Source organism: Erythrolamprus reginae, chromosome 3 (genome assembly GCF_031021105.1).
Source record: "Erythrolamprus reginae isolate rEryReg1 chromosome 3, rEryReg1.hap1, whole genome shotgun sequence".
Lineage (NCBI taxonomy): Eukaryota > Metazoa > Chordata > Lepidosauria > Squamata > Dipsadidae > Erythrolamprus > Erythrolamprus reginae.
Window position 1 is genome coordinate 133850203 of NC_091952.1, and position 20782 is coordinate 133870984.

The 20782-nt window shown below is 44.6% G+C and overlaps 1 protein-coding gene across 6 annotated transcripts in view; it reads right to left on the reverse strand.

The window, feature by feature from the left end:
* Positions 1 to 20782, reverse strand: part of TNN (tenascin N) — a 73278-nt gene that overhangs the window by 42020 nt on the left and 10476 nt on the right. For 4 of the 6 annotated variants that reach the window (XM_070746697.1, XM_070746699.1, XM_070746696.1 and 1 more), the window contains exons 2-5: positions 9240 to 9652; positions 8437 to 8808; positions 6507 to 6770; positions 2623 to 2805 (exon numbers count right to left, since the gene is read on the reverse strand). In XM_070746697.1, the coding sequence (XP_070602798.1) occupies positions 2623 to 2805; positions 6507 to 6770; positions 8437 to 8808; positions 9240 to 9645 (1225 nt within the window). In that variant the 5' untranslated portion in view covers positions 9646 to 9652. Of the gene's footprint in view, positions 1 to 2622; positions 2806 to 6506; positions 6771 to 8436; positions 8809 to 9239; positions 9653 to 17916; positions 18043 to 20782 lie in introns of all 6 variants that reach the window. The other 2 variants (XM_070746702.1, XM_070746701.1) reach the window with 1 other exon arrangement.

The window sequence follows — 20782 nt, forward strand, 5'->3', positions numbered from 1 at the left end:
AACACCATCAAACATCCAAACCTGCCTACCCCAGGTCCTTGGTAAGGACTCGATGGGTACACAAAAATGCCAAACCAAGTCTGAATATTTAACTGACTTTGTGATGAACAATAATAGTACAGTGATCCCCCGGTTATTGTGTCCCCAACCATTGCGAACAGGGTAATTTGCGATTTTTGAACCCGGAAGTCAAAACACCATCTACGCATGCGTGCCCTTTTTTCTATGGGCACGCATGCGTAGATGGGGCCCGGCAGATCAGCTGCTGGGCTGCTTCCCTGGGTCTTCCCCCTCTTGCTGGCGGGAGGGCGAGCAGCGGGCATCAGCAAGGAGTTTCCCCACCGCCCACGCAAACTCCTCGCTGCCGCCCGCCCTTCGCCCGCCCACGCGGTTCATTCTCGCCGCTTTCGAGCTGAGTCCTGAAGCGAATTCGCTCCAGGACTCAGCTCGAAAGCGCCGAGAGCCAGCGGGGACAAGCCGTTCGCTGGCGCTGGCTATCGGCGCTTTTGAGCTGAGTCCGGAAGAGAATTCGCTCCCGGACTCAGCTCGAAAGCGCCGATAGCCAGCGTGGACAAGCCGTTCGCTAGCGCTGGCTATCGGCGCTTTTGAACTGAGTCCGGAAGAGAATTCGCTCCCGGACTCAGCTCGAAAGCGCCGATAGCCAGCGTGGACAAGCCGTTCGCTAGCGCTGGCTATCGGCGCTTTTGAGCTGAGTCCGGAAGAGAATTCGCTCCCGGACTCAGCTCGAAAGCGCCGATAGCCAGCGTGGACAAGCCGTTCGCTAGCGCTGGCTATCGGCGCTTTTGAGCTGAGTCCGGAAGAGAATTCGCTCCCGGACTCAGCTCGAAAGCGCCGATAGCCAGCGTGGACAAGCCGTTCGCTAGCGCTGGCTATCGGCGCTTTTGAGCTGAGTCCGGAAGAGAATTCGCTCCCGGACTCAGCTCGAAAGCGCCGATAGCCAGCGTGGACAAGCCGTTCGCTAGCGCTGGCTATCGGCGCTTTTGAGCTGAGTCCTGGAGCGAATTCGCTCCCGGACTCAGCTCGAAAGCGCCGATAGCCAGCATGAACAAGCCGTTTGCTAGCGCTGGCTATCGGCGCTTTTGAGCTGAGTCCGGAAGAGAATTCGCTCCCGGACTCAGCTCGAAAGCGCCGATAGCCAGCGTGGACAAGCCGTTCGCTAGCGCTGGCTATCGGCGCTTTTGAGCTGAGTCCTGGAGCGAATTCGCTCCCGGACTCAGCTCGAAAGCGCCGATAGCCAGCGTGGACAAGCCGTTCGCTGGCGCTGGCTATCGGCGCTTTTGAGCTGAGTCCTGGAGCGAATTCGCTCCCGGACTCAGCTCGAAAGCGCCGAGAGCCAGCGCCAGCGAACGGCTTGTCCGCCACCTGCCTGCTCGCTAGCGAGGAGCCAAAGATTGGGGGCGGCGCGGCTATTTTAAAATGTCGCCGCCGGCATGGGGGGCTTGCCAGCACCCCCCGGACCCCCAACCCGGGTTTGGGGGGCTGCTAGGAAGCCCCCCATGCCGGCGGCAAACAGCCGCGCCGCCCCCAATCTTCGGTTCCTCGCTAGCGCTGTGGGAGTAAAAACACCATCTGCACATGCGCAGATGGTGTTTTTACTTCCGCAGCGCTACTTCGCGAAAACCCGCTCGTTGCGGGGGGTCCTGGAACGGAACCCTCGCAACGAGCGGGGGATCACTGTAATAGTAACAACAACAAAAACCAAAACAATACTGGAGAGGTCAAAAGGCCTGCAAGAAAGACCAAATGAAAAACAGAAAAGAAGCATTGGAAGACAAAACAATACATGGCCAGTACATTTTTAAAAATAGCAGGGAAAACAGATGATAACAAGACCTAGCAATGGCTAAGTGCAGGAAATTTGAAGAAAGAGACATTGAGACAATTGTTTCTCACATGGACAATTATATGTTGCATGTTGTACAGTTGACAAACCAGACAAACCAGACTGAGACACAGCAACTAGTATAAGGTGATCAGATGTCCCACTTTGGCGGGAGAGACCCAGTTTTGAATAATTTGTCCCACGTCCTGGGACATTTCAAAAATGTCCCAATTTTCTTCAGGAACAAAAAGATTCTCTTCCCTTCCACCCTCTTCGCAGCTGCCACTGCTCCTTGCTTCCCCTGCCCCTGGAGCGCCCGCCTGCCCACCTTGCAGAGTCTGCAATGGGGAGGTGCCGGGAAAAGCTCCCCCTGCAGCCGCTCTCTCTCTCCTAGGTGTTCCTCTATGTTCTGTGTTTTAACCTATATAACATATTGTAACCTTCTAATGCAGGAGTAGACAAAGTGGCGAGCATCTTTTCCAGTCCACTTGGCTCCCTCCCGTCAACTCCTAATATTCCCCAGCCAACCAACTTAAAGTTGCCAAGGTGAAGAAACACTGGTCTAAAGCCCTTGCTGGGAGGCTTCTTTTCCAAAGAAATTGACCTCTATCCCAGAAATGAAAAGCACATAACAAGACAGTAAAATATAAATAGACGAGAACCCTAACTCTGAATACAGAAACTTTTTTTCCATTCCTGCAATTGCTCAGCCAACTTTTTGGTACCAAATGAACAGATTAATTGTTCTTATTCTGGATAAGTGCACGTTGATTGCTTACCTGTGATGATGTACCTGCTCTTCACATCATTACTTTTGGGGACAATTACTTCCTTCTCCTCTCCAGACAAAGAACCAAACCTCAGTTTGTAGTAATCCACTTCTGCTGCTGGATTTTCCCATTCCACTTCCAATGAGTTCTCAGTCTCCTCCGTCACCCAGATAAGCCCAATCGCAGAAACGGCTAAAATGAACATTGACAAAGAGTTCTGCAAGACTTCAGCAATCAAGCTTTTTTGTGTGGAGTGTTAATTATAAGGACATTTTTAATATGGAGAATTATGCAATCACTTAGCTATGCTAAACAAAGGGGTGTATTTATACTTGCAGCTTTCCAAAAATCTACTAGTGATTTTTGACCAAAGCAAAAATCTGATTTTTATATTAGTCTAAAACTAATACAAATAAATGTTGGTATTAACCTATAGCATGGCAGTCATTTTCTAAAAGTCCATAAGCACTTTACACTCTGCAGCAACCAAACAAACCTTTCCCAAAACCATGTTTACCCTCCTGGATATATCTCTATAAATATAATTATGTTTATTTCCATTTTCCTTCTTGGATCCTTTTAGATATTGATACTATTGTACAAATATTTTTTTCTTCAGTATAATACATGCACTTTATATAAAACATGCAATTTTAGAATAAATTTATTTTATGATAAATTAGGGTCATGTTAGGTTTTGAGTTAGCCCTCTTTCTTAGGAAGATCACAACACTATAGATTGAGGACCAAAGACCATCTTAAGGTAGCATCAGTTTATAGACAGGAGTGATACAGTATAAAATAAAATAAAAACACACATGTATGTAAGTTTAAAAGAAAATATGGTATATGATGAAACTTTTCCTAAAAGTAAATTTGGTATCAATAGCAGTAATTAAATTATTGGGTTATATTATGCCTGTTACTCATAATATTAGAAAGTTTTAATATTTAATTCTTAGAGGCATGGGGAATTATGGGGATTACCATAAAATGGCAGCCACAGTGAGAGAAACATGAACACAGACTGATAACTTATTAATATAATAGAGGTGTTGATGTGAATACAAAACAGATCAGCTAGAAATATGTAATTATGTATGTTATGGCTATGTTTGTAAGATATATGGATTGATATATGTATGAATATGAAGTTACATTTTTTTTAAAAATCACAAAAAAGATGCTGGCCACAACCACAACTATGTGATCAAAGCTTTGATTCTTTTTTGTGTCCATTGATCCTCACTCATTCCCCACTCCCGGCTTAAGTCAGAGGGATTCAAACAATTAGTGGCAAATAGTTGGACTGCAAAGGCCCTCCCAATTCTATTCTTCGGAAAACTTAGCTAAGCCTGCCTGCCATCAAAGATAGTCTTTCATGAAGGAGCATCCAAAGGAGGGAATGTCAACCCTGAAGTAGTATTAATATTGTATTTTATTCATGCAAACAAATACATCTCACTTAATATATCCTATTGAACCGATTTGGATTAATATTCATTAACCATATATGCATATTAGGATTAGAGAAAAGAGGCGGGGTTTCGTGGACATGGACACCATCTTGATTTTTTTAACCATCACTTCATTTTAGACACACCTATCCATCGGTAAAGTAGACAGAACCGCCTCTTCGTGAGAATATAGCTTCCCCAGAACCATACGCGCATATTACATCCACACAAATGGACATATTGTGCATATTACCCCAAATCCTCACTATGACAAGTAGGTTTTAAAATAGTACAGTATTCACTAATATTAATGATTTCATAAATCAATATTAATTATTTTAATACTTGGTTGCAGCACAATTGAGAATTGATCTTTTCTTTCTCAAAAGCATCCAATAGGATTATATTTTATGAGACAATTAAAAAGCCTACATACAGTACATGACAAATTCACTGTTTAAAACACTGATTTGAAAACATGAGTTTTGGGAAGGGGAAGTTTCATCCTTTCCTTTTCCTGAGATTTTGCCCTCATCCCCCAAAATATGCTTCCATACATACAACAGGTATCAAAACAATTCATGACCATCAGTAGGGACTTTGTCTAAATGATACTGGATGGAAGGAAAGGCTTCATTTCTGACCTTTAATTATGAGTTTTTGCCTTTTTTTTACACCCCGAGATAGGAGAAGGGATTTTGGAAAACATGCAAGGGACCTTGGTAAATAGCTTTCAGACCCTCAAGGAAACTAATTTAGGCCATGGATATTTACTCCTCATGTAAATCTTAGCTGTGGCTGTGGTCATAGGAAAAGCTACCCCAAACTTTGGAGAAATCTTAAGGGAACTGGATTCAAAGGGAATATTAGCACCATCTGCTAGACTTTATTCAACTGGAATTCAGCTCAGTTGTTGTTTTTAAACAATTATTTGTCAGAGGGAACCTGCCACTGACATGGGATAGATACAGTGGTACCTCGGTATTCGACCATAATCTGTTCCAAAAGTGTGGTCGAGAACCGATTTGGTCGAGTACCGAATTAATTTATCCCATAGGAAATAATGGAAATGGGTTTAATTGGTTTCCAGCCCCTATTTCCTTTATTTCCTATGGGATAAAGATATGAGGTCTAAGCACTCCAAGCTGTAGTTAGGGTGGGGGCAGTTTCGGGGGGGAGGGCTCCTTTCCTCAGTGATTCGTCTTCCCTTTAAGCAGTTACACCAACTTTCTCTTTCCCGAGAGTAGCGACGGCAGCAGAGGCTTTCCTTAGAGCAGCAGCAGCGCCGGGAATGTGAGATGAGAAAGGGAAGCCTCTGACGTTCCCGGCGCTGCTGCTGCTCTAAGGAAAGCCTCTGCTGCCGTCGCTACTCTTGGGAAAGAGAAAGTTGGTGTAACTGCTTAAAGGAAAGGAGCCCCCCCCGAAACTGCCGGAATTGCAGCCGCCCCACCCTTCCTACACCCTTCCGCTCCAAGCTGTAGGGAGTGGGGGGGCCACTGCAATACCAACAGTTTCGGGGGGCTTCTTTCCTTTAAGCAGTTACACCAACTTTCTCTTTCCCGAGAGTAGCGACGGAAGCAGAGGCTTTCCTTAGAGCAGCAGCAGCGCCGGGAACGTCAGAGGCTTCCCTTTCTCATCTCACGTTCCCGGCGCTGCTGCTGCTCTAAGGAAAGCCTCTGCTGCCGTCGCTACTCTCGGGAAAGAGAAAGTTGGTGTAACTGCTTAAAGGAAAGGAGCTCCCCCGAAACTACCGGTATTGCAGCCGCCCGCCCCCCCACTCCCTACAGCTTGGAGCACGACTGGGAGGCTGTTTAGTGGGCGGCCAGAATGGGCGTGTCGGATTCCGACTCCCATTCCTTCTCACCCCGTCCCCTCATTTCGGATAATAAACAAAATTTTCTGTGGCTGTTTGGTATCCGAATTTTTGTTCAGATACCGAAGCAAATTTTTGCCGAAAATTTTGTTCGGTATCCGAAATGTACGAGAAAGGAAGCGTTCAAGTACCGAGGTACCACTGTATATACATGATCATCCCCCCTCCCCCAAAAAAGAATAGAAAATCATAGTGGAATAAAATGTGTACTCCTGTTAGAGGAGCTATTGTACATACCCTCTGGAGGTAACCAAGGAAAGAAACAAAAGAAGAAGATAATTTAAGTAAACAGATAAAAACATTGCAAAGAAAGTTACAGTTACGTTGATCCTTATCAGCTACATTCCTTTTTCTTGTAGGACATTAGAATCCAACTTGGGATAAAATACTGTATTAGAAATAGCTACCATTCAGACATTTGTTCATTCAAAGAACCGTAATTCATATAGGGTGCCATTTCATCATCAATGTTTGCATTATTAGTTTTCCAAAGTCTTGGCCTTGTGTGGATGTGAAGACCCTGCAGGTTCAAAGATAATGGAAAGAGAATTGCAGTTTCCTACCTGTGCTACCTTGCAGGAGTTCTGGTTCACTGAAGACTTCCTTCTTTACATTGCGAAGTGTGATTACATATTCTGTGCCAGGAATCAGACCCCGAATCTCATAATTTGTCTGATCTTTTGGCACCTGTATTTGTTTCATCAAGGCCTCTTCCCCAAGAGGAAAATAGCTGATGAGGTAGTAGTCCACGTCTGTTATCTTATCCCAGCCAATGGCTAGGGAATTTTCGGTGGTTTTAAGGAGACGAGCATTCCATGGGGCAACCACTATTGGGAAATAATGAGAAGATTGTAAAATAATGCAGCCTGTGAATCGAGCTAGGCACCTCATGTTTCATTTTATCTGTATAATTTCCTTAGCAATGGGTAGGCTGCATCATCTCATTTTTAAAATAATTAGTGGTACAAGTGTTGACAATAAATATTTGCTGATATTGTTTTTCATGCATTAAATAGCATATCCAATTCCTTCAGAACTTGAATATTTTCATCAGATGATGAAGTGCAGATTTGGGACCTAATAAAATCTACCCATTTTAAGTTTTATTATTTTAAGTCAGCTTCCTTTTTCTCAAGCAAAATGTTTGATCAACTGCAAGGAGTGCAGAGATAACTTACACTAACTGTACAAAACCAAATATATATTTTTTATATTTCTGTTCTCTTTCTTTAAGTACGTAGGAACTGTATCTTTTTTGCATTTTATTTTTCTATGACTATCCAAGTAAAGCCAACAAATACTCTTTCATCAGAATGGCAGTTAAAAATCCTTGACAGTTCAATAAATGTTGATATGCAGGATAAGAGTCCATTACGTTACTTCATTTATCATTATAAAATTTAGAAATGTATTATCCTCACTGGAAGAGAAACTGGCACTCTTGAAGTACTCAGCTGCTCTCCTTGAAATGAGGGATAATGTACTTTGTATTCACAAATCCTATGGCAAATTAAGCAGAGCTCCCAATTCAGTGCAACAGAAATTGGAGAGCACTTTCTGGCAGATTATATTCCTAGTAAATAATAGCAGCAATAATAAATATTTTGTTCAATATGTAAGAGTTGCTTCAGGTTCCCTGAAAACAAATTTCAACAGCATACAAAATGGGTCTTTCCAGTTATGTATACTGCAGTGTTATCTGAATTAGAACAAAACAACGAGCCACAATCAGTAGTGAATTCTAAAACCCTTGGTTTGTTTGCGGGCACATACTTGTGCCACTTCTGTGCATGTGCAGAAGCATCCTGGGCAGTGGGTAGAGCATCCCGCCGCTGGTGCTACCAGTTCGCAGAATCGGGTCGAACCGGGAACAATCCACTGCCGGCCCCAAACTAGGAAACCTGGTAGCCTAACAATGTGCACGAATATGTCAGACATCTCCCAGTATGTTTGCTCTGACTTATTGTATGTTACTCATACATATAATATACCATAATGGATTTTGTTTATTTGTAATATTTTTAAAAGATGGAAAGATCTCTGGAAAACTGGAAAACATTTTTTTCAAAACCTTCCCACAAAACTATTTGACTGAAAAACAAATTAAGAGAAGATAACAGGAGCAATTGCTTGAGGAGGATCCATGCATGGAGAGGGCTCTACCCAAAATACAATTCAGTTTTTTTGAAGTAACACAATGAATTCAAGATCCTAATCAGTGAAATATCCCAAAAGTTATTCAGTATTTTGAACTTCTCTAGGCACTCTCATGCTGATTAATTGATAACAAGGAAGGCAAAGAGAAAAAAGAATGTCTTGACCTTGCATGTGATGAGGACAAAGGTGTGGGTCAAATGCGATTCTGCCCCGACCCTCGGACCCCACCATTCCAGACGGGGTGTGTTAAAAAAGCAATGGCAGAATGGCCGTTCAATTAAATCTTCATTTGGAAGTCCCTCAACGTTGCAGGGATAGCCAGGGAAAGGCTCTTACCTTTAGAGCAGTCTAGCTCTGTGAAACCATCCTTACAGTAACACTCGCCACTGTCACAGTATCCATTGCCACTGCAGTCATTAGGGCACCTCTTCTCACTGCAGTCATCTCCAGTGAACTCCTGATAACACTGGCATACCCCATGGACACAGACCCCATTTCCACTGCAGTTCTCGGGACACAGGAGTTGACTGCAGTCGTCACCGGCATAGCGGGCGTTGCAAACACACCGGCCATCAATGCAGCGCCCGTTACTGTTGCAATTCCCTGGGCACGTGGGTTGAGAACAGTCCTGTCCTTCCCAGCCTTCCTCACAGTTGCAGCTGCAGATCTCTTCGATGAAAGTGCCATGGCCACTGCAGGATGACACCCCTGTTCAGCAAGAGGTCCAGAACATAGGAGAAAAAAGGGAAGACAAAGACACATGGGCACCAAGATCTCAACTCACTTGAAAAGAATAATAAACACTGACACCTTGTTTACATGCATGAGTTCCAGTTTTAAGCAAAATGAATCCCGCGCTAAATCCCATCTTTTTACCCCTAAGCCAACATGTGCAGTACTGCTGCTTTGCTTTTAAGGATAATAATAATTTGATGACTGAGTTTTTATTGGGTACAGGGCGAATCTACAAAAGAAAACCCCATGAAATTATTTACAGAACTTCAATAGTCTTGAAGTCTGCTGTACTAAATCTGGGTCCCCATTTCTGGATGACAAGCAAGCCAGTGTTTGGTGGGTGATAAAAGTCAAACAATAGGGCACAATATACAGTCAACAGGCTACACAACTAGCTTCCTCACCTTTTCCTTTTCCACAACACTTTTGAGGGTTACAGATCCTTTTCAGTTGTACCACTTCTAATTCTAAATTTCCCACTCTTTCCAGCAAAGCTTTAACCTGGTGAAGGAGTTCACAGTCTCTTTTAGGAGTTTGCAGCCGAATGTTATGCCTGAATATAATGTTTTGCTCCTCGCCCTCCTCTACTTCACCATTAGTGAAAAACATGTGATTGTTGTCTTGGAGAGGCCCTGGATCTGGTTCCGCTTTGAACTGAAAGGACTCAGGCACATTAATCTTGTAGGAATGACTAAAGCTGATCTTCTGGCTCTGATCAGAGCAGTTTTCAGGCTGAACAGGTAGTTGTGTCAGGACCTCCAGGAAAGAGCAGTGCATCATAATCCCCAGGAAAACAAACCACATGGCCATTTTGCTTCTGTAAATACAAGGATAGAAAGGCTCAACTGGGGAAATAAGAAGGAAAAATGAGGTAAACAATACAAAAGCTATTTTCTAGATATTATAAAGAGTGCAGGAAAAATATTCCTGGCAATCTTGACTGGGGAATTGATCAAGAGCTGATCTAGCCATAGAAGAGGCTCGTTGGGCATTGGTTACCCCTGCGGAATGCACTTTGGCAACCCCTTGCTTCTTCCATAATAAATTTATATATAAATACATACCCATCCCTTTACACCATGTCACCTATGCTTCTCTATTGTTTGGAAAAATAGATTACTGTGCATAGAAAGCAGGTATGGGAAGAAGTATTTTTAAATGCTTTCAAAGAAGCATTTAATCATGCATGTGCCACTGAGCTTGAATTATACCTTGGCTCAAGGTTCAAGTTTTTTTCTGTTTGCCCAAAGTATGAAAAGCGACACCCAAATCATCAGAAGGCTCCTCAATTAATTAAGACCTCTCTGAGCAAGGCTTTCTGACTCGTAGGGCAAGATTTATTAGGTGAAGCCTTATCAGGCAAAGTATGCTATGAGTTTCTGCCTGGATTGGAGGTACAATATACACATCAAGGAGCAAGAAGTAAACCTGCTGGGGGAATCAGGCAACCAAATTAGAAAATGGAACTCAGGAGGAAGGATGGATGTATGACTGAGGAGCATGCAAATGAGGAAGAAGGATTTGTAGAATGGAGCATCTAGGCCAGTGATGGGCTCCTACGGGAACGGTCAGGAACACTGTTCCGGTAACAAAATTTGGAGCTCCACCTCAGAACACCCAATTTGCACTGAAAGATGTTGAAACAAAATGCATAAGCCATGCCCATTGTGTGGTAGTAAAAATTTTGGTAGCCCATCACTGGTCTAGGCAAACAGCTGTAGTTGCCTTGGGAAAAACAGATCAGGAGTAACAACATAAAGGAGCATGACCAAGGAAATAGCTTTCCAAGAAGCTTAGGGCTTGTTTCCACCCTCCTCTCTAAGTTTCAAGCAGAAGTCAAAGTGCAGGTGGTCCTTGGGTTATAACATCAGTTGGGACCAGAATTTCCATTGCCAAGTGATGCTGTCATAAAGCACAATATCACATGACCACATCACTTAGCAATGGCAATCCTGGCAATGCCATTTGCTGTTATAATCCTGGATCCATGTGAGAAGAGGTGGGAGTCCCAGGTAAGCAGGCCATGCTACAGACAAGACCTGCAGAAGGTGGAGGTGAGCAAAGGTACTATGGGTGTGAATGCGCTATGGGCAAGTGCTACAGAGTGTGGTAATACAAAAAAGTAAACAATTTCTGACTTCCTGTTAGCTTCCCTGTAAGCTCACAAGGAATATCAGAAATTGCAATCATACTGCAAGGTCATAATCGCAAGCTGAGCACTGACCACTTGGATTGCTATCCCATGACCTTGGAGACACTGCAGCAACTGGAGCTCTGAGTAACTTTGAACAGTTGTTGAAGGAGAGTTTGTAATCCGAAGACTATAAGGTAAAGGTGTTTAAAGAGGAAAATCATGTAACAAAGCAGTCATAAAGTTTAGCCAATGGTGTGAGATAGGAGAAAGTAATTCGAAGCAGTTAAAAAGCTCTGTAGATAAATATGTTTCTTTATGAAGACCACTAAATATTTCATTTATTTGCATTGTTACAATAAAAACAATCATTTGAGTTGGTAAGAAAAACCCTCAGATTTGTTTAATTTTTGTTGATAATACATCTCTCTAGTTGTTAAAGTTCAGCAAAGCTGCATCCACATCTCAATTCAAATAAAGCAAATTTCACAATGTGGTCTGGGTCAGTGCAAAATCTATTATTCATTGTTTATATCTACCTTTCAACTTTGTATAACCACCATAATTTCATTTCCTAGAGAAAAGTGCTACTTAATCATTTCTAAAATGGAAATTTCCTTTGGGCTCAAGGAGGCTTACAATTTCATGTGTATATTTTATTTTCTGTTGTGTTTGGGTTGCACTGGTAATACAAATGAATTAAGTGAGATGTTGGCATATACAGAATAAGCTATTAATTTCTACTAACACTTGTTCATCAGAAGAAGCTTAGCTAGAATGGTTCTGTTGAAGCAAAAACATGCACTGGGTTTCTTTAAGTTTGAGCAGTTTTGCAAAGTTTGTTCCTCAAAATATGAGACAAATTTGCACAACACCTGTATGCTTTCTCTGTATTTTCCTGCTCTTATCTAATGACCATCCTAATGTTTGCAATCCACATCTTGTAGAAAGATCTGTTTAATTAGCTCCAGTTTGCTATTAGTTAATAAAAAATTATTTCTGGCATAGAGTTTGAAATCTACAGAAGTGTAAATGACAAGATACCTGGAAAGCAGTAAGCTGCTAAAAATGATGCTTTTTTGTTGTTGTTAGTTGCAAAGTCGTGTCTGACCCATCGTGAGTGACCCAATGGACAACATTCCTCCAGGCCTTCCTGTCTTCTACCATCCCCCGGAGTCCATTTAAGCTCTCACCGATTGCTTCAGTGACTCCATCCAGCCACCTCATTCTCTGTCGTCCCCTTCTTCTTTTGCCCTCAATCTTTCCCAGCATTAGGCTCTTCTCCAGTGAGTCCTTCCTTCTCATTAGTTGGTCAAAGTATTTGAGTTTCATCGTCAGGATCTGGTCTTCTAAAGAGTACTCAGAATCGATCTTCTCTATGACTTACTGGTTTGATTGCCTTGCAACCCAAGCGACTCGCAGGAGTCTTCTCCAGCACCATAGTTCAAAGGCCTCAATTCTTTGGCGCTCAGCCTTTGTTATGATACAACTTTCACAGCCATACATTGCAACTGAGAAAACCATACCCTTCACTTACATACATACTTGCTAACTCTTGGGTACCATTTTAATCTGTTCTTATCTATTCATATCCAAGTGAAATTGTGACTACAATAGATAAATCATTATATCTTTTCTAAATCTGTATCTGCACACACACAGTAGTTAGTGTGGACTCCTGATAATTTTGTTCTTGCAGTTTTTTTGGCAAGAAATCACTTTCCAAGGGCTGAGAGAAAGTGACTAGTCCAAGGTCACTTCTCTGACTTTGCATGTAGGTGAGACACCCCTAGTTTTTAGCCTGGTGCCTTAGATCAGCGTTTCCCAACCGGTGTGCCGCGGCACACTAGTGTGCCGCGAGACACAGCCAGGTGTGCTGCCAAGCTCCTAGGGAAAAAGGAGAGCTTAAGGAGAGCCCTGCCCAGCTGGAGATTCCCTGGCAGCACGAGGTAGAAGCCGGCAATGAAGCACCCTTTTCCAGTGCCGCGCAAGGAGCTGGGCGTTGGAGTTTGGGGTGGGGAGCGATGAAAGTGCGGAGGCTGGCGCCGCGGCTGCCCCCACCCCCCAGTGCCTCCGTTCCCCTCACGCCCCTGGCTTCTCGCCGCTGATGCCCGCCCGCCCTTCCGCTCGATCTGCCCCTTTCTCCAGCTCCTCTGGCGAGCGCTCGGAGAAAACCTTCTCACAGCGGAGGTCGGAGAAGGTTCTTTAGAACGTCGGGGGTGCGTGCACGCGCGCACCCTATCCCCCAGCCAGCCTACCCAGAAAAGCTTTGCCGGCCTCTGCAGAGAAGGAAGAGAGAGAACAAGAGAGAGAAAGAAAGGAAGAGAGAGAAAGAGATAGCAAGAGAGACAGAATGAGAGAGAGAGAGAGAGAGAGAAAGAAAGAAAGAAAGAAAGAAAGAAAGAGACAGCAAGAGGGGGGAAGGAGAGAGAGAGAAAGAGAGCCAAATAGAGAGGAAGGAAGGATGAGAGAAAGAAAGAGATAGCAAGAGAGACAGAATGAGAGAGAGAAAGAAAGAAAGAAAGAGACAGCAAGAGGGGGGAAGGAGGGAGAGAGAAAGAGCAAAAGAGAGAGGAAGGGAGAAAGAAAGAGATAGCAAGAGAGACAGAATGAGAGAGAGAGAAAGAAAGGAAAGAAAGAAAGAAAGACAGCAAGAGGGGGGAAGGAGGGAGAGAGAAACAGCAAGAGAGGAAGGAAGGGAGAAAGAAAGGGATGGAGAGAGAGAGAAAGAGGGAGGGAGAGAGAAATAGAGCGAAAGGGAGAAAGAGAGATTTTTTTTGTCCAAACTTTTTTGCGCCCCCCCCCCTCAATGTTCCCCAGGATTTTGAAAATGTGAATAATGTGCCGCGGCTCAAAAAAGGTTGGGAAACACTGCCTTAGATTACTTTCCTAATAATTTTTTTTCAAATTTTCTTTCTTGATTCTATAGTAGTTCCATAATTATATTACTAAAACTTTTTTTTAAAAAATATAGCTGTTGGATGGTATGAATTGACAGAGTCCAAAATGAAATCAATGTGCAATTGTTTAAAAACAACCAATGCAAATGCTAAAATGACGCCATTTTTTTCTATCTTACCTTAAAGTGACTTCATCCAAAACAATTATTATTATTATTATTATTATTATTATTATTATTATTATTATTATTATTATTATTATTATTATGTCAATACTACACAGCAAATGAGATCACTGCTGGATTTCATATTTCATCACCAGTCGAGCGCTTCCCAAGCACCTAGGACTGCATGATGTAGCGGCGAATTATGTTTGCCGATCCCAGTAAAGCGGCCTTTTGCAATTGACAGATGGAGATTTTGTCAATTCTGATGGTTTTCAAATGTCCGCTGAGATCCTTTGGCACTGCGCCCAGTGTGCCAAGTACCACTGGAACCACTTTCACTGGCTTATGCCAGAATCGTTGTTGTTGTTGTTGTTGTTGTTATTATTATTATTATTAATTAGATTTGTATGCCACCCCTCTCCAAAGACAATGTTTAGATTGCCCAATAAATTTTCCAGGCAGAAGCTCTGCTTGTGGGAAGCTTTAAAAAACAATTATAAGGATGACCAAATATGCTTCTTTCTTTTCCCTTCTCATCTCACAGCATACCATTCTTCTGAAATAGCTTCTCTTCACAGCTATCCTGTGGTTTGGCTGGCTACCTGTCATGAAGGACATTGCTAAAAATCTGCTATTTTATTTTCCAAACTTTCTCTCTTGCCACAGAAATCAGCCCTCTCAGTGTGCCTCTAATTCCTAGTTTATTCTGAAAATCGTTGTGCCAAAACTTTGGATTTAAACTGCCCAGAGGATTGCAATGAAGTGTAGTAAGGATGATCCATGATCTTATTTGGTGTTTTTTTTATCTAAACCTGCCAATTACAATAAGTCATTCATTTTTTTAAATAAACTTTCTTCCTTCAATTTTGCCGCATGACATTCTCAGCCACAAGCGTGACTTTGTAATTAGAGTTTGTCAGGGCCACAAATTGATTCCAGCTTTGCTTGTTGCCAATCCATCAGAGTAAAATTCATCTTTTAAGTAGCCTAAAAGTGGGCCTGATTTTCTTCTTGGGAAATAAGGCTATTATATAATGAATTCATTGAATCACTAGGTATGAATTAAGGTAGAACCAAGAAACCTATCCTTAAAGGGATGCAGTAAATGATAGCAGAAAAACTGTCTCTTAATAAGGAGGCCAATGGGGTTATATGTTGACTAGCAAAAATTATTTCAGATACCAAAGAAAATTAGTTGTTCCACAAGGATGGATGTACATTGATTGATAATTTATGTTATAATTTTATAAAATGGCCACTCTGAAGAGAGGAACATTGGATTGCAATGAAAAATGCAGGAAACATTGACATCGTCATCAAGGGTGGGTTCCTCCTAGTTGGGACTGATTCGTCCAAACTGGTAGTGACCCGCTGGTGATGTCATGATGACATCACCGACACACATTGGTCGGTGCCGGTCCGTGAGTGCCATCATCTTTGTTTCGCAGTTCCGGCACTGTGCATGGAGTTCCCATCTTTTTTGGGGGGAGTTGTTTTTTTCCCATTACTGCATATGATGTGCCCACGTGGCGCATCCACGCGGCGCACCCACATGGCATGGGAGGGAGCAAATCGGCAGCAAAGTAAGTTGGAACCCACCCACCCCTGATCTGTATTGTTTTCATTCAAACTAAATTGTATTCCCTGCTTACTTATTTGCATGGGCCTCAATCTAAAAGGCAATTGGACTTACATGACATAACCCCAGGAGCTGCTTACTGGGATAGGAGCAGAGGGATCTCCCTACATAGCACAAACCCAATTTGCATTTACTGTATAGGACAATTGGCATCAGAAGAAAGAAGTTCCAAAGTTTGTTCTTTCCTTCTTGTAGCCATCATCAGGCCAGGGGTAGGCAAAGTTGGCTCTTCTATGATTTGTGGACTTCAACTCCCAGAATTCCTGAGCCAATCATCCTAGCTCAGGAATTCTAGGAGTTGAAGTCCACATGTCATAGAAGAGCCAACTTTGCTTACCCTTGACCCAGGCTATAGTGGGAAAGACTTCAAGCAGATACATAAAGACAAGGCAGGACTTCAACCAGATGGCCATGCCCATCCTTTTGACATTTTCAACCATGCGTTTTCTGCAGATTTTTATTTATTACCGTATTTTTCGCTTCATAAGACGCAGTTTTTTTCCTCCCAAAGTAGGATGAAAAATCAGCCCCGTCTTATGGAGCGAAGATGCAGGCAGGGAGGGGGGGGAGGCGCTGGAGCAGAGGGGGGCGGCGATATACAGTAGAACCCCGACTTACGAATTTCATTGGTGCCGGAAGGAGGCTCGTACGTCGAAAAGCTCGTATGACGAAACATTGTTTCCCATAGGAAACAATGTAAAGTCAATTAATCCGTGCAACAACAAAAAAAACCCGCAAAAAACCGCTGCCGCCCGGCTGTCACCTTTTAAAACAGCCCGGGGGCTGTTTTAAAAGGTGACAGCCGGAAGGGGGGGGCCTTCCCAGCAGCCAGCTTCCAAGCCGCATTCACCTTCCTCCGCCGCCGCCAGCCGGAGCGAGCTGCTGGGCTGCGCGTGGCGGGAGAAGCCCGGACAACGCCGGAGCACTGGGCAGCACTACCGCCGCCGCCGCCACCGCCGCGGGGAGAGGCGGGCATGTGAGCTGGCGGCATTGGGCTTGGTGGAAAGTCCGGGGGCAGCTCCAGCGACTCCCCTCCCGTGGCTGCTGTTGAGGCGGCAGTGAGAAGCCCGGACAACGCCGGAGCACTGGGCAGCACTACCGCCGCCGCGGGGAGAGGCGGGCATGTGGGCTGGCGGCATTGGGCTTGTGGAAAGTCCGGGGGCAGCTCCAGCGACTCCCCTCCCGTGGCTGCTGTTGAGGCGGCAGCGGCGTCCGCCTCCGGCGCGCGGCTCTCTCTCCATTCTTCTCTTTCCCCCTCTCGGGCTCCGAATGCGGCGGCGGGAAGAGGAAACGAGGCGCAAGGCAGCGCGTCTGCAGGAACGGGTGGTGGGGCGCCGTTGTTGTCCTCACGGCGCAAAGCCACACAGTCCCGGATCGCTTGCTTCCCCGGCCAGCAAGCCGGCTGCCTGGGAAAGCGTTTTTCAAATGCGCCATGATCTTATGCATGTTTATCTAGAAACAATCCTACCTTGTTCAGCAAGAATATCTTCTGATATATTAGGCAAAAAAAGAAAAAAGACAATCTTTTTTTGTTTTGAGATGACCACTTTAAATCAAATGTATTCATGTTTAAATCAGAATCATACAGCTACTTTAAAACAAAAAACCCAACCTAAGGATTTGTTTGTTTGTTTGTTTATATGCTGTTGAAGACTGCATATTCATTCCAATATAAGATAATTTTATAATAATTTTAATGGAACTTTAATAATAATAATAATTTATAATAATTTATTTGATTTGTATGCCGCCCATCTCCGAAGACTCTAATACCTGTAAGATATCCATGGCAAGATACTAATGGCAAGAAATAACAATGGAGTGAGAAAAAAATGGTGGGCAGTTGGCCAGGATGCTGTTATCATATTCCTTCTACAACCAAGCCCCTGATGATTACACAATTACTATCTGGGATGTTTTAAAGCTGTTTCAAGTACAACTCCCTTTAACACTTGGCAGTTTGTCCTTAGATCTACAAAAAGAATAAATGCTGAGTGACCACATTATAAACTTACAAAAGATGGATAGGTTGCTTACATCAATGCTGACCTTCAAAAATAAGGAACCAGATTTGAATGTGAGTGTGGATTCAATCTTGCAAGATAGAAGGAGGAGGAAGAATTAAGGAATACAGTACTTCTTATCATCCTTGTGTGTATCACAAGCTGATACACAGAAGGTCCTGAGAAAAAAGAGACTAGTAGTTCCCTCAAATTCTGCAGACCAGAGAAAAGTCTTCCTTACCTTGGAGATGTACCTTTCTTCCAGCTGAGTATCAAGAGCTGTCTGATCTGGTCCACACTTGCCACAATTAGGAGCAAGCGAAGAGAGGGATGCCTTTTCTCTTCTCTCCGCTGAAGGTTTAAATTTCTTTGGGAACAGATCAAAGAACCAATAGAGTTACTGGGTGGTTCCCTTCTGAGGTTTTTTTATTTTATTTTTTTCCTTCTCAGATGAATGGAGGTGGTTTGAGGGATGGAAAAAATAATTAATGTTTCTCTTTTCCTTGTTAGAGCTGAAAAAATTGGTCTGTGTAGGGCAAATGGATTCAAATAGAGAAAGATAAGCATGAGTTTGCCCATTTAGGGTAGATGTAGGGCAGCGGTTCCCAAACTACGGCCCACGGGCCATATGCGGCCCGCTGAGGTCATTTACCCGGCCCGTGGCAGCGTACGAGATTTTACCATCTATAATATACTAAGTTCCGAATGTCATCTCCACTCTGCTGCCGAGCGTCTGGCGGCAGCAAGGAAGAGGAAAGCCAGGAGGGCGGGGAGGAAAGCACCCTCTGGCAGAGCAGCAACAGTTCCTCTGAGAAAGAAATTGGCCAATTGCTTTCCTCCCCGCCCCCTGGCTTTCCGCCTCCTCCTCCTCCAGACGCTCAGCTGCAGACCGTCTTTGTCCCTCCAGTGCCGCTTTTTTGCTTTTTTTTTTTTGCACCGGTGAGGTTTGCGTGCGCTTGGGCACTTTTGGCATGTGGGGGGTCTGCTGCGGAGAGGGAGAGAGAGAGAGAGAGAAAGAGGGAGACATAGAAAGGGAGTGTGAGAGAGAAATAACGCAAGAAAGAGAGGGAGAGAGAGAGCGGGAGAGTGCTGCTTTTTTGCTTCTTCGCTGCCCGCGGGGAGCCTGGAAGCCCTGCAAGAGCGTCTGGAGGGGGCAGTAAACAAGACCGGCTCTTGGTCCCTTGAGCCCGCCACCGCCGCCTCTGTTCGGGCGAAGGGATCTCCTTGGTGGAGAAAGGAAGGAAGCCAAAGGAAGCTCAGCTCAACGAGGGCCGGCTGTTGGTCCCTTGAAGCTGCCGCCGCCGCCGCCGCCCACCGAGGAGATCCCTTCGCCTGAACGGAGGTGGCGGCGGCAGGCTCAAGGGACCAACAGCCGGTCTTTCTCGGTGCTGAATTGTTGCAGCCTCTGAGGCCGCCTCTGCCTCCGCCAAGGGACCAACAGCCGGTCCTTTTCGGACCGAGGCCGCCCACCGAGGAGATCCCTTCGCCTGGAGGCGGATGCGGCCTCAGAAGCTGCAACAATTCAGCGCGGAGAAAGACCGGCTCTTGGTTCCTTGAGCTCGCCGCCGCCGCCTCCGTTCGGGCGAAGGGATCTCCTTGGTGGGCGGCGGCGGCTGCAGCTTCAAGGGACCAACACCCGGTCCTCGTTGAGCTGAGCTTCCTTTGGCTTCCTTCGAGGCGGCAGGTAAGCTTTGCAGCTTTGCATCGAAGGAAGCCAAAGGAAGCTCAGCTTGGGGGCGGGCCTGAAGCAGCCACCGCCGCCTACTCCGCCCCGGGCTTCGGCTGCACTGGGCAGCTCTGGTGGGCGCAGGGCAGCAGGGCAAGCCGCGAAGGTGGCGCCGCCAAATGTGGGTCGAGCGGGGGGGGCACTAAGCAGTAGCCGTAAGGCGGCGGTGGGGCGGTTGGCTGCAAGGCACCGGCGCCGGCGGCTTGATGTGTTACATACATTGCTGGCGCTGCGCTGGACATGGGGCTGGCACCTCCGTCCCGGTCCAGCCAGCGGGCCAGTGCCAGCCCTGTGCCCAGGCCCAGCGCAGCGCCAGCAATGTACTGCGACCCGACGTTGGTGCCACTGTCTTGGAGCTTCTGCTTGCAGCCGACTGGCTCGCGGCGCGTTGCAGGGCAGAAAAAAAAAGAAGAGAGGAAGGAAGAGAGAAGAAAAGGAGAGAGAGAGAAGGAAAGCATGAGAGAGAGGGAGAGAAAACAAGTGAGAGGGGGAGGGAATGTGAGAGAGAGAAAGAGAAAAATGAGAAAATGATGGAGGGAAAGAACGAGGGAGAGGGAAACAAAACAAATGAGACAGAAGGAAAAAAAGGGAGAGGGAAGAGAGAAGTGTAAAGGAGGGAAGGAGGGAGGGAGGGAAAGAAGAAGAAATGGAGGGAACAAGGAAGGAAGAATGAAATGAATTGAGGGGTGGAGGAAGGAAGGACTTTTTGGGGGGGGCGGTGTAAATTTTTTTAAAAAATTCTCTCAACATACATTCAAACAATACAATGTACCATCTAATTTTCCCTGAATAAAATGCAGTATTTTGTCAGTAACTAATATCAATCATCAAAAAAGTTGCAAAAGTTTTTTTTTCTAATGTTGTGATCCAGGTACATACTTTTCTTTTAATTAAATTCCCTCCTTAATGTTCCTTCTAAAAGTACACCAATTATATTTCTAACTTAACCATTATGCCAAAGTGCTTTCTTCTTTCTTTATATATTTTTCTATAAATATTTTTATATATTTTTCTATAAACCAAGAAAACCTTGTATAACCAATCAGATGTTAACAAAAGAAAATTAAAAACAAAACATAAACATATATGAATCTCAGACTTCTTCCCCCCCCCCCCAAATAGTACGTTCCCATTTTGTTTTTTACATTAAAATAAGGTATGTGCAGTGTGCATAGGGATTTGTTCATAGTTTTTTTTATAGTCCGGCCCTCCAACAGTCTGAGGGACAGTGAACTGGCCCCCTGTGTAAAAAGTTTGGGGACCCCTGATGTAGGGGGTTGAGCTGACGCTACCAAGAGGAGACCTAGATTCATATCTCCACTAAAGCATGGGATTTCTGGGAAGCTATTGGCAACATCCTGCTTCTCATCTCATTTCATGG